Below are 16,586 nucleotides of genomic sequence, written 5' to 3'. Positions count from 1 at the left end.
GTTCGCTGTCCAAGCTGGACAAAGGCAACGCAAGGCACGACGCACATGGTCTATTTGTAGTCCAGGGTGCATATGTCATCTGCCACCTGGCCAAATTGTATCACAAAAGGTTGCCGTCCTTGGAGTAGACAGTACAAGGTAATGGATACGGTCCAATTATCAACAGCTCATAGAAAAAAGTGACACAACAGGTTTTAAAAGATTTGCTTTATTGACATAAGTCCCTATTCATTGCAGTTTAGTTGATCTAGTTGGACGTAGGGGTTGTCATTAGGACTTAAATCCAAACTTACTAAGTCGTACTGTATTGAACGTGTACTGTACGGTGAAGTTGTTGGAAGTTCTTGACTCAAGCTTGGATCACTAAAGGCAAATCACTCTTTCAAGTCCACAAATCCCAGTGAGGTTCTCCATCTGCCTGTTCTCAAAGTGAACAGCTAGATGGAGATGAAGCAATAGCTTAAAATTTCAAATTCCGCTTAAAAAGCCATGAATAATAACAATAGGTATACTATCCATAGATTGAAGACCTCATAATTAGCCAACAGATTGTTTCCAAGTCTTTTTAGATGTTGGCAAAGGGACAACAAAGAACTTGAACTTGATCTTTCCTGTTACACATTGAATGAAGAACATTTCAGGCTCCTCTAATTCCTGGTACCCTACGGGAATTATGATCCAAAATCCAAATTCTGGGTACAATTTTGTTAAAATCTGGTTAAAAATTACTTAAGTACTTAAAAAGTAAAAAAAAGTACTCAAGACTTAAACTGACCCTGAAATATTTGAAGAGGTCAGAAGTTATAGAACGATATTATATTAATATTCATGAGATTATTTTATTGCCCCCGTATTAATCGTAGGGATACACATATTGACCTTTTATGAAGGGATGGGGATCATTAATATTTATTGATATCGGTACCATTTTCGATACTCCTTAACAATCCGAGTCTTTATCGATACCACTATCGATACTTTTCTATTAATTGGTGGAAATACACGTTTTTAGTGATGAGGAAAATATTTCGGATATAAATAATTGCATTTGAAATTGAATAGGCCTATGTGATTCTTATATTGACATCAGTAGTTTTAATTATATATACGAAAATGATTAGAGCGCTATACAACTGTATTAGTAAGACAGAAACATGAGTAATACAGTGAAGTACTTTGAGTGGATGATTAAGACGGGTCCGTCTGTGGTGCGACGGGAGAAGGAGTAGACAGGAGGAGTCTTATAAACTCTGAGACAGTCGAAGGTACTGCATTTGGCCTTTACTTGATGCACAATGCTAATGTGCTTGGCCATTGAGGTTGTGTTCCTTTACAATAAAGGTGTTTCGCATGTTCAGCCAGCAACTTCGCGAGCAAAGTTAACTGCCAGTCAGACTTCATATGTTTTACTTGTAATACCTGTTTGCTTACAATTCCATTCAAAAACATTGGTTGACACGCTGCAGTGATTGAATTGATTTGATTTAAATGCCGTGACGCGACTCGAGGGACACAACATTACGTTACAGGACCTACGGGACAAAAATAATAATAAATGAACGACGGGACTCGATAGAGGTATCGATAAACCCAAACGTTTACGGGTTTATCGATACCACCGCGCGGGATTAATTACCCTAATAATCAATCCCGCGCCACCTCCCTTCTCCGTTCCATTTGGGAACGTGTTTGGTTTCATTTCGCTTGTTTCGTATATTTATTATTAATTAATTAAGGGCGCCCCCAACACATTTGCCGCCCTAGGCCCTGCTTGATAAAACCGGGTTTCGATCCCCATCCTTACTTTTATGACGCCAAGTAACCTGATTTCGATTGTTAACAGCAGTACCACTATCCTTCCACCAGATGGGACCAGCGTCATCTTTCTTGAACGAATGGAAGTTTGAAAGAGGGTCGTATATTTCTTTTCTCGTCGCCTTTATGGTCTCCTTCAGAAACAAATGAAAGGAATATTAAATAAATTAACGTACTCTACGTTACTTTTAGCAAAATAATAACACATGGTTTAGCCATATTCTTAATTTGTGCAGTGGGCCTTCATTAATGAAGATATGAGTGGATTCTAGTCCATCTTTTTTTTTTTTATTCCCTATGTCAAGTGACATAGTTGTGACATGCTTTTCTTTGTAGTCTTTGCTCTGTCCATTTTTCACGATCTAGGGTTGAGATGTGCACTATTTTGCTACAACTTCCCACATTGGCAACCATTGGCAAATATGCATCATGCACACTGTTAACATATTGAAATACTAGCCTATTTGTACTCCAAACTAGGGCAATGTGTGCTGATATAAATAGTGACAATAAAACATTCATATGAAGGGTTGTACCATCCCTTCACTTAAGATCACAAGGAGAGTGAAGAAAGCTATCAGACTAGGAAACATCAGATACGACCATGCACGAGAACAGTGAGAACAGGGTGGATGCAGAGGTCCCTAATGAAATCCTAATGGACACTTCTATGGGGAGTAATGGAATTAGCATTCGGTTTCGGATCGCTCACACATCAAGCATAGATTAACTACATGAAATCATGTCTTTGGCCCTGATTTTTCCCCACACGGGTGCTGGGTCGACCAGTACTCAACACAACCCCTATCCTCTCCTGCAATGTCATGAGGACTAATAATGTTAATAGTGCCACCTACTCTCTTTTGGTGTATGGATCAAATGCTCCCACTGAAGTAAACTTGATTTATCTTCATTCATCTTTATTATATGTCTCTGTGTGCATTCAACAGACTGTGCTTAATACATTTCTGTCTAATATTTCCTTTCTTTAATGGTACACTATGAGAATAGGAGACTTGGAACTTGACTGAGGATCTAAAACATGCTTTGCTTTCCAGACACAGGAAGGAGTACGCCTCAAGCGCACCTGTGGACAGAAACCAATTGTGTCTGTATCTTAGAAAACTGGGTGAGTCAATGTGCTTTGCAAAATGCATTTCAATTTCTCAGATTCACTACCATTAATTCTCCACTAGAGGAGAAGTCCACTCCACTAGAGAAGCTTATCTTTCAATCAAAACTTTTTCAACAATAAAGTGTTTCTCGGAACAAATTAAGTCTGGAAGAAGAACAGACAAAAACAAAAATAAAGGAGCTGAATCGTGAACATGGTCTTATGTGCGCGTACGCACACTCGCACGCACACACACACACACACACACACACACACACACACACACACACACACACACACACACACACACACACACACACACACACGGACACACACACACACACACACACACACACACACACACACACACACACACACACATACACACACACACACACACACACATACTGAAACACAATGGAAACAAACAACCCTGTGATAGCTAAAAGAAGTGTGTGTCCTGTTGATAACACTTTCCTCTTCACAGGAAGCCATCAGTCAGAGGGAAGGTGTATGCTACCTGTGTAGACTCATGCATTCATGCACCCCGAAAAATAACATACAACAACACAGAGTCCAACGATATTCAGTACATTCTGAAAAGACCGAGCTTTATTACATGAAACATCGGTGTGATGGCCTGAAGAGTCTCTCATCCGATTCACCAGTCAAACTTGGACAACGTGTGAGATAGCATTGTGAACAACACACAACATATGTGAACTGCCAACCACCTCTTGAACTCAATAACCGGGAGCCATTTTCCTCTCCACACGAACTCCGGATATGACACGTTGATCACCAACAAATCAGTTTCAAAAACTCGCTTTGAGTAACTAGTGGGTTAGCTTCAGAGCTAATATTACCTTTACAAAAGACCCAACTCGGTCCGCCAGACCTCCACCATTACAGCGGGGAGCGGAGCGTGGTGTGCACAACCAGAAGCGGTGAGAAGCGGCGCTCTGCCCGACTTGTCTCACAAGTCGGGCAGAGCGTGCGCGACTTGTGCATGCGCGTATAAGACCAATATTCAAACTGAACAGCATTCAGTTTGAATATTAGGGTATATATGGTGTTGCTTTAATGTGTGAAGGGTTCAATATATTGCCACTCCATTTTGTGAAAAATTGCCCTTGGTATGGCCATCTTATTCTAATTATGTCGGCGTGTCGGAGTGCTATTCAGTACAGTAAAGCCATGACTGCATTAGCACTCCACTCCCTCTCTCTCCTTCTGTAGAGGGGAGAGAAAGAAGCGGGGCGGAGGGGGTTGTTGGCGGGGTAGAGGGCAAGTCAAGAGTTGGATGGCTGCCAAAAGAGGCCGGCTGCCGCGCAGCTGAAACTTTTACAAGGCGAGCAGGAAGAAACACAGAGAGGACGAGAGAGAGAAACAGAGGGAGAAAGAGAGAGAAAAAGAGAGGGAGAGAGAGAGGTTGAGAGATGCAAAGGGATTAAACAGCTCTCTCTCTCTCCCTCTCTCCTGGTACTGTATTTTCCCGCCTGTATTGGCAGGGGGTAAGCGCAGTAAGCGCAGGATTGTGTAAGACAGCACAGGAAGGGAGGAGGAACAAGGGTGGGGGGGGGGGGGGGGGGGTGGGGGGGGTTCAGAGAGTTCAGCTGAGGAGAGAAATAAATTCAGAAACAACAAAAGAGAAGTGACGTCACGGCAAGGGGTTGTCCAACTCACTAGCTGAGTTTAAGCTTCCATGGAAGAACGGCATCGCTCACTACACACACTGTGTCTGTGTGAGTGTGTGAGCATGTGTTTGTGTGTGTGTGAGTGTGTGCATATAGGATGGAGTTGTGTACTTTATGAAAATTGTGTGTGGGCTCTTGTCTTGTCTTACAGAAAATATGTATTTTTTTTGGCAGAGAAGCTGGACTATGATTGGATTGTTTTCATGAATTGAGTGAGTATTCACTTATGTATACGTGTTTTTGTGTGTGTAACTGTGTGTGTGTGTGTGTGTGTGTGTTTGTGTTTTTGTGTTTGCACAAAGAAAGAGCGATCCAGACAGATAGAGGGTTTTTAAGTTAACCTTTTAACTTGCCATTGACAACAGTACATACAACATTGCTTCTTTATATGTGAAATGTAATAAAATTAATATTGTGTCATTGCAAAACTTATAAAAAATATTTAACTGTTCTTTGCATTTTGGAATTTATAACAACTCTGACTGATCTGAGTTTCTAGGTTTCCTTGCCATGGCAGCTTTGATTGGTCGAAATGTAGGCTGCCGAGATAAAAAACAGGAAATGTCAAAACATTGATGAATGGATAGTTTTATGTTTTTCCCCCTTTACGATTGAGGTTATCAGTTTCCGGCTGTGAGTCCTACATCTATGTCCAGTACTCAGGACAAAGGATGTGGAGAGAGACTGGGAAAGAATGCGACTACATACATACAGTATAGTGGCTCTCTGTTGGAATACATTAATCAAAACGACCGTGTTGTAACACATTTGCACGTTTTCTGGACACGTGTATAAAGTAAAATCTATAGTGTATTGGCATGGTTGACATATAAATGATGAGGAATTGTATAATATAATCTCTTGAATTAAATTTATAGAGCATCTAGTTGTTGCTTTGGACGGAATAGTATAGTTAGGTGCTTTGGCGGCTAATTAACGAATTAACCTATTGTTTGTTCTCCCATGTTTACCACCCGTCTCTGTACCTCTGTCTACCTGTTCATTACAGCTTCAAATACACCTTTTCCTTCCTTTTTTAAAATTCTTTCTCCCTCCCTTTCTTTCCTTCTTCCTCTCTTTCTTTCTTTCTCTTTTTCTCAGACCCCCCCTCCTACTATCTCTTCTTCTGTGCACGCCCCTCCCTCTCCTCTTCTTCTGTGTCACGGTGCTCACCCCCTCCCCCCTCTCTCTCTCTCTCTCTCTCTCTCTCTCTCTCTCTCTCTCTGTCTGTCTGCCTCTCTCTCCCAGCCCTCTTGGCAGCGGTGCCAAAGTGGGCAGGCAGAGCAGCATGAGCGCAGTGCTAGGCAGAGTGGAGGGTTATCCAGGGGCTGGCAGTCAGAACTAGCGTATGTATGCGTGTGTTCCGAGTCCTGTGTGTTTGTGAGCATCAGTCTTCTCGTTAATGTGACACCATGGTTCGGGTGTGTGTGTGTGTGTGTGTGTGTGTGTGTGTGTGTGTATCCGAGCATTATATTTCCGTATTGCGACCGTACGCAATTGTGTGGTAGAGTTTATTTCTTTCTTTTTTCAGTTTTTAGATTTCTCTCTTTGGGAACAGGGTGCAAGATACTGGCAATGGTTCTCCGCGTGGGTTTTTTGAGGTGTGTGTGTGTGTGTGTGTGCGTGTGTGCGTCCTCGTGTGTGTGTGTCAGCAGACATCCCTCTGTCACCCAGTGTATAGACAGACGCAGTCACGCCAGTAGGAGGGGATTGTGGGAAGGGGGTGTAGCTGTTAGAGATTGTGCTCTCCTTCTCTCTTCCCCCCTCTTCCCGCCATCACGGCCCTCTTCTCCTCCAGTCCTCTTGCCCAGGCCGGCGCTCACACACAGGCTCCAGGTATTTTCCTCTTTTTTTGTAATCCAGTGGCACCTTTCTCTGTTGCCAGACCCCCCACCTGTTTCTCTTTAAACAACATTTGAATTGTACTTTTGTGTTTTCTTTCTCGGTCCTCTGTTGTGCTGGCCCGTGCCACTGTTAAACGTATATATATATGTGTCTTCGCCTGCTGCCACGCCACACTCCGCCGGCCGCCATTTTGGCTCGGTAGGACTCACCGGGAGAAACTTCTCACAAAGCCGGGAAAGGGGACTCTGTGATTCCCTGCTGCCCCTCACGACTTTTCTTTTCCTCCTCTCTCGCTCTCTCTTCCCCTCGTTCCTCGCGTTCATCTCTCTATACAGCTCTCTTCCTGTCCTCCTGTCTGCTTGAGAACAGGGCCCTGATGTGTGTGTGTGTGTGTGTGTGTGTGTGCGCGCGCGAGTATGCCCGTGTTTGTGGTAAACAGTGTTTCTAATGGTATTCCGTAACGAACAGGTGTCTCTTTATAGACTTTCAGAAGAAGGGGACAGGCCCTTTTCAGTGTTACTTTCCTGCTCTCAGAAAGTTTCCTCGTATGTTAACGCAGTGAGCCCCGGGATGGGCTCTGGTGAGTGTAGCCTGAGCTAGGCTAGGCAGCTTGCTAAGTGGCTACACCCACACAGGCACACAGGGACACTCAGCAGGGCTCTTATCTGCCAGACTGCTCCCGGGGGTTGATACCAGAGCCATGTTGACTATGTTTACCCGCTCTCGCACTCCGAATACTGGCCCAACATTCTTTGCACTTTTTTCCACCGTGATCATACCGCCGCTGTCACGCCCTTGTTGTCGTGTAGCCGTGGTTGTTGCTCACGAGTATACTCATCTACTGGATGAACGTTTTGGTGTTTTTCCTGGTATGATCGACATTTTGTAAGGATGGGATACTGTCTCGTCTGTGAGTATTACACTGCAGTGTGGAATGCTTTGCAGTTTACCAGGAAACCAAGAAGAAACGAATCGAGGCCCCGCCGTTCAGGGCACAAAGACGCAAATTGTTTTGCAGATTAATTGACACAAAAAGGGATAGAAGATTGCTTCATTTTTGACGTAGGAAACAAATATTTGACATCGAAGTCAACTGTTCACTGCAAATTCCACTGCGACAAATGCGCCACTGTTGGCCTCTTTCTTTGATGGACAAAAGCTAATATGTAAAAATGCTGATCTCTAATTTGATAATATTCTCGTTTTAGAAATGATGGATCGCGTTCCCGAACATATTGATGGCTAATGTGGCGTACATTCAAAAACGCTATAACGAGATTTGCTGTAATAGCTTCACCCTAGAAGGCCGTGCAAAGATGGCGTCCTGGCGCCACGTGTTCAGGAGACTGCGATTGACAGATGAACCATCTTCGTACTCTACATCCCTGAAAATTCATAGACAAAATACCTTCGCTCCAGCTGCTGTAAAGTTAAATATCATCAGTGTTTTAATTTGGTGTTCGAAGCGGCTGCTTAGTGAGAACAAAGGATCAGACGGAATTATTCACAGTAAAATACAAAATATAAAACCCAACTTGATCGTGTTTTGGATATTTGAGATTGATCAAATAGAATGTGTTAACAGGAGGGGGAGCAGGGAGGGAGATAAAGAGAAAGAGAAGTGGGAGTGCCGTGTCTCCTCCCCCCTCTGTTATCCTCAGATGAACTTATCATGTTGCCTCATAATGCTGCCTTTTTTTCCTTTTTTTTGTCGGAGGCAGCTGAGCTCACTTCCTGAAGGCAGCCCCCACTTAGCTGATTGGTTGATATCTCGCTTACCCAGCCGTTGCTGCAGTAAAGCAACAGGAAGTGCGCCTGTTCTGGCAGGAAACAACAACAGCAGCTCCATACTTGGACATGTAAGCATGCGCACGTACTGAACATGTGCTTGCTGTCGATAATGTAAATGTAGGTTTACATAAATAATACACACATACACCACAAACATGTTTTGAATTAGAAGCAGCATACGAGGTGCACATGTTTCTGCACAACTAATTTAATAACTACTGTTTAGTCTGCTGATTTAATGCGTTTGACACATTTAAATTAAAAAGGGGTCGTACAGTATTTAGTTTAGGAGAGAGAGTGGTAGGGAAAACGAGCGGTTGACACACATTTTTCTTTGGTATTATTTAACTGAGTTGGTATGTGTTGGCAACCCCAGAGTAACTGGGGCAAGCACGCATAAGAGGTATCAAAACATTCAATACCATGGTGACCGCCCCGCTAACAAGTAGATGGACGAGATAATGAAAAATGATTGGGTTATGCAGCCAGGCGGGGGACGAATAGAGGAGGGGAGGAGAGGTGAACACCGGAGGGGTGGACCGAGCTAGTGTATCCATGTTTTGTATTTATCTCACACAAACACACACCAACACACACACACACACACACACACACACACACACACACACACACACACACACACACACACACACACACACACACACACACCCCCACACACACCCACACACACACACCCACACACACCCACACACACACACACACACACACACACACACACACACACACACACACACACACACACACACACACACACACACACACACACACACACACACACACACACACACACACACACACCGAAACATGCACATCTATCAACCTTTATCCCCCCCACACACACACACGCACACAAAAACAACCAATCGAGTCTTGACTGTGAAGTAGTGAAAACGGGCATTTATTCATGCGTGTGAAGGTGTTTCCCTGTGTCAGATAGATTGTGGGTTTGAAAGGCAAGGAATCTGTTATCACAAAAGATTTGCATCCTAACAGAACAAAGGGAAGATTCTCAATGACCAGTGTTAGCGCTTCATATGTCTACCAGTCCCATGCCGCCTCTGGCTTGGCATTCGGCAACGCAGTCCTGACGTCTTTATGAGCACACACACAAATGCATGTGCGTGAGTGCGAGGCCTTGCGCTCAAAGGCTTCTTGATGTGATAGCGCGTGGTTTGTTTGCTGTATCATGGGCACCTTGTGCCCTTGTGTATGCATTAGGGTGCATACACAAATGTGTCGGTGTGCGTGCTTGTGTTTGTGTATATTCGATTGTGTGTGTGACTGTGTGTGTGTGTGTCTTGGTAATGAGGATATGCAGCCCATCAGAGCGGGCACCATGCCAAGTGTGTACCGAGCAGGCTGGTCTCTCCCCCCTTTCCACCCCCCTTTCCACCCCTCAGCCTTTAATGTAGAAGTCAGTGATCCTCAGGGAGCAAGGAAATTAAATGCCTGAATGGCACAACAATATCACTATGATGTTCTGCAGAGGATATGCTCCTTCGTATCCAATCCTCCCCCCTGGTCCCCAGATATTACTTCTAGTTGAGCAAATACAACATTGTTAAATACATTTTTATTTTTATTTGATCGATTTTGACATGTAGATTAGATTCACTTTATACTTCATTGTGTGCTAAACTTCATATTCCAGTTCGGTTAAACACTGTCTCACATTCAACGACAGACACGCGCATACGCATACACATGCACACACGCACACACACACACACAAACACACAAACACACACACACACACACACACACACACACACACACACACACACACACACACACACACACACACACACACACACACACACACACACACACACACACACACACACACACACGCGCGCGCCCGGACACACACACACACACACGTACTAACACACGGCATGACCGTCCCCTTCCTCCCTTATTGAAATTCAGCCTGGCACACAGAAACGTTGCCCATTCTTGGCAGAGTGAGCTAATCACATGCGATAAAGAATTAGAGAGGCTGAGATTGAGAGATTGGGAGTGAGAGAAAGAGAGAGAGAGAGAGAGAGAGAGAGAGAGAGAGAGAGAGAGAGAGAGAGAGAGAGAGAGAGAGAGAGAGAGAGAGAGAGGAAATATACAGAAGAAGAGGAAGCTATAGAGTGTGTGTGTGTGTGTGTGGGGGGGGGGGGGTGTTCCTGTCTGGTGTGCCCACTGTTGTGTCTGTGCCAAGCCTCCTTCATGTCAAAATGATCAAAAGACCAGGAAATCCACTGGTCGGTGTTTCCCTGATTTTACTTCCTCTTCCTGTATACAGTACAAATGGAGATTTTTTATGTATATATATATATATATATATATATATATATATATATATATATATAAAAATATATACATTTATATCTATTGATATTTATACATGTACTACTACAAATCTGGTGAATTTAGCAAGTTATTGCTGTGTGGATCGTTGGCAATATTGTTAATAGTCTAGTAGTCTAATAGTCTGTGTTTGGAAATGGGAGACCTGCATAATAAGTGGATAGGAGGAAACTGTGGCTTATTGTTTAAGGGATTTCAATTGAATTGTTTAAACGTGTTTTTTGTTTGTTGTATTTGGGAAAGGTTTAATAGTGATGATGACAGTCATTTGTAATTGACTATCGAGTGTAGCAGCCATTTTGATTATCTGATCTTAAGCAAGGAAGAGGATTTTGAATTGACCCTGACTCGAAACCAATGGACATTTAGTATTGCACAGACTTTTCATTTGTTTCCAGCTTTTTTTTTTACTAAAAGCAGCAAAAAGCAGACGAGGCAAAATAATAATAATCCCAGAACAACCTCAGATATACAGGTGAACAGAAAGAATTATCCAGACGTGAACTGTCGCGCTGTCATACCATATAAAACCACAACGTTAAAAAAACATGTATTTGCCATTCAGAGCAGGACGGAGAATGTATCCTTGTGTTAATGTAGCATTTTAAGACTGTGATTTCACCCTGACAGATGCACAGACGATCTGATAGGCAGATTAGGCTAGCTACAAATGGCATATGAAATTCGCTCCATCTTATCTTTGTCTCGCTTACAGGCTCTGCTCAGCTGCTTCCCTGGCATGTGTCACAGAGTTCTCCAAAACAAACACATCTACCACAGCTGAACCCCGGTGCTTTCCCATAATCAAAGTCCACGTGTGCAGAACTGACAGACGCCACTCTTGCTCATATTGCTCCACTTAGAGTATGGATTGCGTGCACGTAATTGGTTGTCGGTATTAAATCCTTCCACCGCTTGGTTCATACACTACATATTGAGTAATGATCGAGAGAAACACGAAGCAAAGATGACCTTTATCCACCTTCACCAGAAGACGTCTTGTCGAACCGTACCGGAGGGTTAAAACGTATTAAATCATTCCATTGTCCGACCCAATTCCATCGCATGCTATACGTCACGGTGACTATCGCCATCTCTACCCCCTCACGTCCCTCAAGTACACCCCACCATCCTTCTCGGCATACTGGCCGTTATTGATGAGGTAATGGACCTGTAGTGTATTATACATCAGCGGCTGGCATGGTCGGCAGGCATGGGCCTCACGCCAACGTTGTACCCCTCCCAATGACTACCCCCACCCCCACCCCAACGCCAATAACCCATCCCATCCCTGCTGATCCCTGTCTGGGCTTTAGACGAGCCAGCCAGGGCCCTCTCCTGCATGTTAACAAGGCGCTAGTCTGGCCCAAGTTTCAGGATCTGTGCCTCTATGCTAATTCATGCAAAGCAGTGGCCACTCTCAATGCCCCCCACTTAGTTCACCCACCCCACCCGCTCCCATCCCTGATCCAGGCCATGCTAGTCTGGCCTGTATTAACCCGTCCGTGCCACCACTGTCCAGCTTCCCAGTGTCCTACAGCTAACCCAGGGCCCACCCCGAGAGGTTTGCGAGGTTCATCGCAGTAAGACACAAACTAAAAATATGTATATCTGGTTCAATATTGTGCAATAAGTACTTGAAATGCAGGACTGGTAGTTGGTGGTTAATATTTAGTTGAACTAGGCAGGCGTAACAACTTTGAGTGGGTTATTTTGTATCCTCTTTGCACCACGATGGACCTTGTTCTCCGTGAGGATCCAGGACACGGCCCCCGGAAGTCGTACAACAGGTAGACGTTATAGTGTTCGAAAATAGACTTAAAATGGCTGACACGTTAGGCGCCATTTTGTGGTTCCTTGTTTTGTTTTGGGTGCAGAATCCCAGCTTTGTATTCAATCAGAAGCAGCTGGTGGCAACCGTATTTGTAGGCATGTGTGTGTGTGTGTGTGTGTGCTTGTGTGTGTGTACCTCCAGTCAGAGAGGCAGCAACTAGCCTACCCAGTGGCTACCCCACTGGAATGAGCTCAGCTTTTTCGGCAAAAGAAACAGAAATACATTTCTGGCACAAAGACGGGTGCCATTTCTATTTCTTTCGATCACATGCAGGAATTGCAGGAAGACAGTGAGGTATTTTTGATGGGCTTTCGTTTCGTTACTCTATTACTATTTTGTCTGTAAAATATTGCGGTGGATTGCATTCTGTTGCATCATACACTGTGGCTGGCTTGTGGGCATGACACGATCGATATTTCTTAAAAACTCGGCAGGTAGAGGCATGCTGTTGTTCAATATAAAAATGTTCACAGGATGGACATGTATGGTGAGCTATTCCACAAAGCCATCATAGGAATATGAAAAAGGAGAAAATGTGGAAGATCAAACATAGCTTTCAATATTAGAATTGTAAATAATTTATTTATTTACTTTGTCTTAACTTCACCAGTGACCACTGATGTGGACCCTCGTTAAATACATTCATAATTATAAATGACATTATTGCATAGCAAAAGCAAATCAGATCGATAAAACTGTTTTTTGTCTCTTTTTCTCTGTATCATTACAGGAATCTCATCTGTGAGGATCCTGGATGTTGCAACACAAGAATGCTGTCCTTGGGGCTGAGGTAGTAGATTGAATAGTTGTGGGGTTGTGCACCCCAATCTGAGATAACTATACAATCTACTGTCTTTCCTAAGGAGACAGCCAGGTCAGCCAATCCGCAGCAGCCATCTCTGAGTCAGCATTACAGCCGCCATATCAAATCATCTCTTTTATTTATCCTCCATGTCTTCGTCCAGAAACAGACCGACTGTGACTGGGTCTAGATGGGGTCGTGTTCAGGTTCCTATGTGTTCTGTCAGGGTGAGGTAGTAGGTTGTATAGTTTGGTGGGAGGGATCAGCCCTGCTCAGGTGATAACTATACAGTCTATTGCCTTCCCTGAGGACCACACTAAACGCATACAAAGGACCATCAACAGAAGAACATCATTATTTCAATGTCAACGTATCATTTAGGAAATTGAAAATGTTTGTTCAGAACAAGATTGTTTCATAAGTGCTTTGTTTCATAAGAGTTATGCTTGTCATTCTAAATATTTTATAGTTCAAAAGCTGAGGTTTTTTATTTGATTGTACTTTATCTGTGACTAGTTTAAGGCGTGAAAAATTGTTTTTTAATTTATTGATGTAAATAAACTATGAAGCCTTGATTAATAAAGTTTGACGGATGACATATAGAAATGGATTCTCCCTGGATCATTATGTGCCCCTAACCAAGGTTTTTGGTCTACCAATGAACTGCTGTCAGGGACTTTCCTGGAACAGCAGACTGTCTGACTGACAAATGACAGAGAGAGTTGAACCTTATCAATGAAGAGAATGTATGCCCATAAATGGTTCAAATCTGCTTTCTATGTTTTCAAAAGCCTATTCAATGTTTTTAAACTAGACCTAGCCTTATTGTTAATACTATATTTAATATTTTAAATATATTTTTTTGTATTTCATGTCCAGGGTAATTACAAATAAAATGGATTTATATATTGTACATCATAATTTATTAATATATTTACTATTCACATCATCAAGTCCTATTCTAAAGTTTGACCAGATGTACAATGTAAGTTGTATACTGTGGTTAATGGAGATAATTTGACTGTTTAATGAATTTTGTGATGGTTTGACTGTCAGTCTCGGTTTTTAGGCATACTTTGTGATAACCAAAAAACGATTGTTAGGGAAGTGCACCTTCTAGCGGATAAATATGTGTACAGCAAGAGGAGTAAACACCTTAACTCACCCTCTCGATCCGATATTTATTCCTGGGAAACTAAATAAGTCAATAAAGTGAGTAAATACGTCCTAATAGGCCTGCTGAGGATTTAACCACAATAAAGCTGTTTGACTACAGACGTTGACATGCTTCCACCAGGAAGTTGGTTTAGAGAAAATAAAACATTTATTTACCGCTCAATATTTACATTTTATATTTAAAATATCCGCATATAATCTTTACGTTCAGAAGATGAACAATGTCTTCCAAAATATGACACATGTACAGTATACCTATGTTTGAAAGGAGACATGATAAGCTTCTCCTCACTGATTGGGTATTCAGCCTCTTAAGCTCCAGCCTATTTTTAATTGTCTAATTTGTCTAATTAATATTCTTGGTGTTTGCGTTGTGTGTAAAAATGACTTATATGTGCTTGTAGCGGAGTTTCTTATGTTTAATTTGATATGACTATCTGTTTCTACATAATAAGGGCAGTGTTGTATGCCTTTTGCTACGAGAGTGATCACGGTCTTCCTAAATCTGGAGAACCTCGAGGTTAACAGCATGGACAAGTACCATTGACACATGTGCATGCATACGGGTATGCTATTCTTCATTCATTTTAAACTTCTCTGACTAAATGGCAATGTAACATAGACTTCTTGTGTGAAAACAACATGTAGCCTATATATAAACAGTATTAAAATCATAAAAAAAGAGTTGTAATTGCCATTTACATCTAAGACCAAAAAACGACATTGCTGGATTGCTTTTCTTAATTCAAAGTCAAGTGAAATGCTAAAAGGATTAGTAGGCCTAAAGGTCGCATATGGTTTTGGGGTTTAGGAGTCAAAGGTTCTGGGGTGGATTAATCCTACTGCTGACTTCAACAGCTGGATTCACCGATTCAACGCTCTCCGTCCATCTGAGTCTGCTGCCTGACCCCGCCCGTTCACCACGCTGCTCCCCACAGCGACCGCTCATCACGGCGAGGACGCGCCTCCAAATGTTGGCGTAGGCCTGCTGGATCTTTGGTATTCGGTAGGCATAGACCACCGGGTTGACTGCCGAGTTAGCGTGGGACAGGAGGATACCTAACAATGGAAAGAAGTATGTTGGTTTCATATTCCTAGAATGTTGAAGTTTTTCTTTTAACTTTTTGACTCGCCTACTGGATGCGATACCCAGCGCTTCAATTTAACTGAAGGTACAGCACCTGATAGTAGCCTATTGATAAATAATCGAATACAATTACCAAGAACGAATTCCACGGGGAAAACTCATGAAAAACGTAGCATATCATCTTCAAAACATGCGTTCGACTTGAAAGCCTTGGCTACCTGCCTGTATACATGGCTCCTTTAGTGACTGTCTGAGGACCCCAGAAGAGTAGCAGACAGTTCATCACATGCAGGGGCATCCAGCAGCCTGCGAAAAGGAAGAGCACCAATGCCAGGGAGCAGGCGAGTCTTCTCTCCCTGAGCAGGGACACCCGTGCCTGGGGAGTGCTGTCTCGTAGACGGCCCTGGAGGCTCCAGAAGATCCGCACGTAGAGCAGGGTCATGGCCAGCAGGGGGAGCAGAACGCATCCCAGGAAGTTGAAGTAGACCATGAACGGCAGGGAGATCGTGGAGAGAAATGTGCAGGGTGGAGCGACCAGGACGGGCAATTCATTGGATTCGTTCTTGCCGCACGGAGGAGCCATGGTGGAGAAGTTGTTCCACCCGAACAGAGGAGTGAGGCCCAGTACGCATGACAGTGACCAGCAGATGGCGACAGTAAGCCATGTTTGGCTTGGTCTGGTCAGTTTTTGATAACTGAGAGGGAGAACAAAGAAAGAGAGAAAGGGGGAAATTAGTTAAGTTTACAAATTAACTAATTTGTAAACCTGCCTCCAACTAGTGTTGTGGAGCTCTTGCCTGTACTGTAGAGTCATTTGGCAGATTATTATATCCAAAGTGACTACAACCCAGATATCAATAGGAGCCGGCCTTAGCCTTACACTGGGCACAATGAGTATTGAACCCAGTACATTTGGAGTTCAAACACCCTGTAGTCACAGCTACACCATCCGGCCCGCTGTGGGTCGCCGGACAGGGCTGACATCCGTGTCTCATACCTGAGCGGGGTTTGCAGGCGTAGGTGGCGGTCCACTGCGATGGCGAGCA

The 16,586-nt window shown here is 43.4% G+C and overlaps 3 protein-coding genes across 6 annotated transcripts in view; 1 reads left to right on the top strand and 2 right to left on the bottom strand.

Moving 5' to 3' along the window:
* Positions 1–3,238: 3,238 nt before the first annotated feature.
* LOC115546522 (chorion class high-cysteine HCA protein 12-like) lies at positions 3,239–10,795 on the bottom strand (the record flags this gene model as incomplete). Its single annotated transcript, XM_030360071.1, has 4 exons — positions 9,966–10,795; positions 8,838–9,103; positions 7,121–7,129; positions 3,239–3,336 (listed from the first exon to the last, which is right to left on the bottom strand). Coding segments are annotated over exons 1-4 (588 nt in total), but the record flags the coding sequence as incomplete, so codon positions are not given.
* On the top strand, positions 4,866–13,883 carry LOC115546512 (uncharacterized). Of its 4 annotated transcripts, none has more exons than XM_030360044.1 (3): positions 4,866–7,381; positions 8,193–8,330; positions 13,206–13,883. In XM_030360044.1, exon 1 carries the CDS (start codon positions 5,590–5,592, stop codon positions 6,532–6,534), a length of 945 nt encoding a protein of 314 aa, XP_030215904.1. In that variant the 5' UTR covers positions 4,866–5,589; the 3' UTR covers positions 6,535–7,381; positions 8,193–8,330; positions 13,206–13,883. The 4 variants fall into 4 exon arrangements, with proteins under 4 accessions (XP_030215904.1, XP_030215896.1, XP_030215915.1 ...); XM_030360036.1 differs by having other exon boundaries at positions 7,680–8,330; XM_030360055.1 differs by lacking the exon at positions 8,193–8,330.
* The window catches only part of LOC115546523 (adenosine receptor A1), a 3,260-nt gene continuing 292 nt past the window's right edge, over positions 13,619–16,586 (bottom strand). Inside the window, exons 1-3 of the mRNA XM_030360085.1 lie at positions 16,538–16,586; positions 15,763–16,235; positions 13,619–15,512 (exon numbers count right to left, since the gene is read on the bottom strand). The exon at positions 16,538–16,586 is cut by the window's right edge and continues 292 nt beyond it. Coding sequence (XP_030215945.1) covers positions 15,268–15,512; positions 15,763–16,235; positions 16,538–16,586 — 767 coding nt within the window. The 3' untranslated portion in view covers positions 13,619–15,267. The remainder of the gene's footprint in view (positions 15,513–15,762; positions 16,236–16,537) is intronic.

The sequence above is a fragment of the Gadus morhua genome, chromosome 1 (assembly GCF_902167405.1).
Source record: "Gadus morhua chromosome 1, gadMor3.0, whole genome shotgun sequence".
NCBI classification, from domain to species: Eukaryota; Metazoa; Chordata; class Actinopteri; order Gadiformes; family Gadidae; genus Gadus; species Gadus morhua.
The sequence above is the reverse complement of the archived record's forward strand: the minus strand, read 5'-3'. Positions and strand labels throughout refer to the sequence as shown.

What these genes read in the sequence shown, in the direction of transcription:
- LOC115546512 (XM_030360055.1), top strand. Translation starts at nt 5,590, where the DNA reads ATGTTTACCACCCGTCTCTGTACCTCTGTCTACCTGTTCATTACAGCT.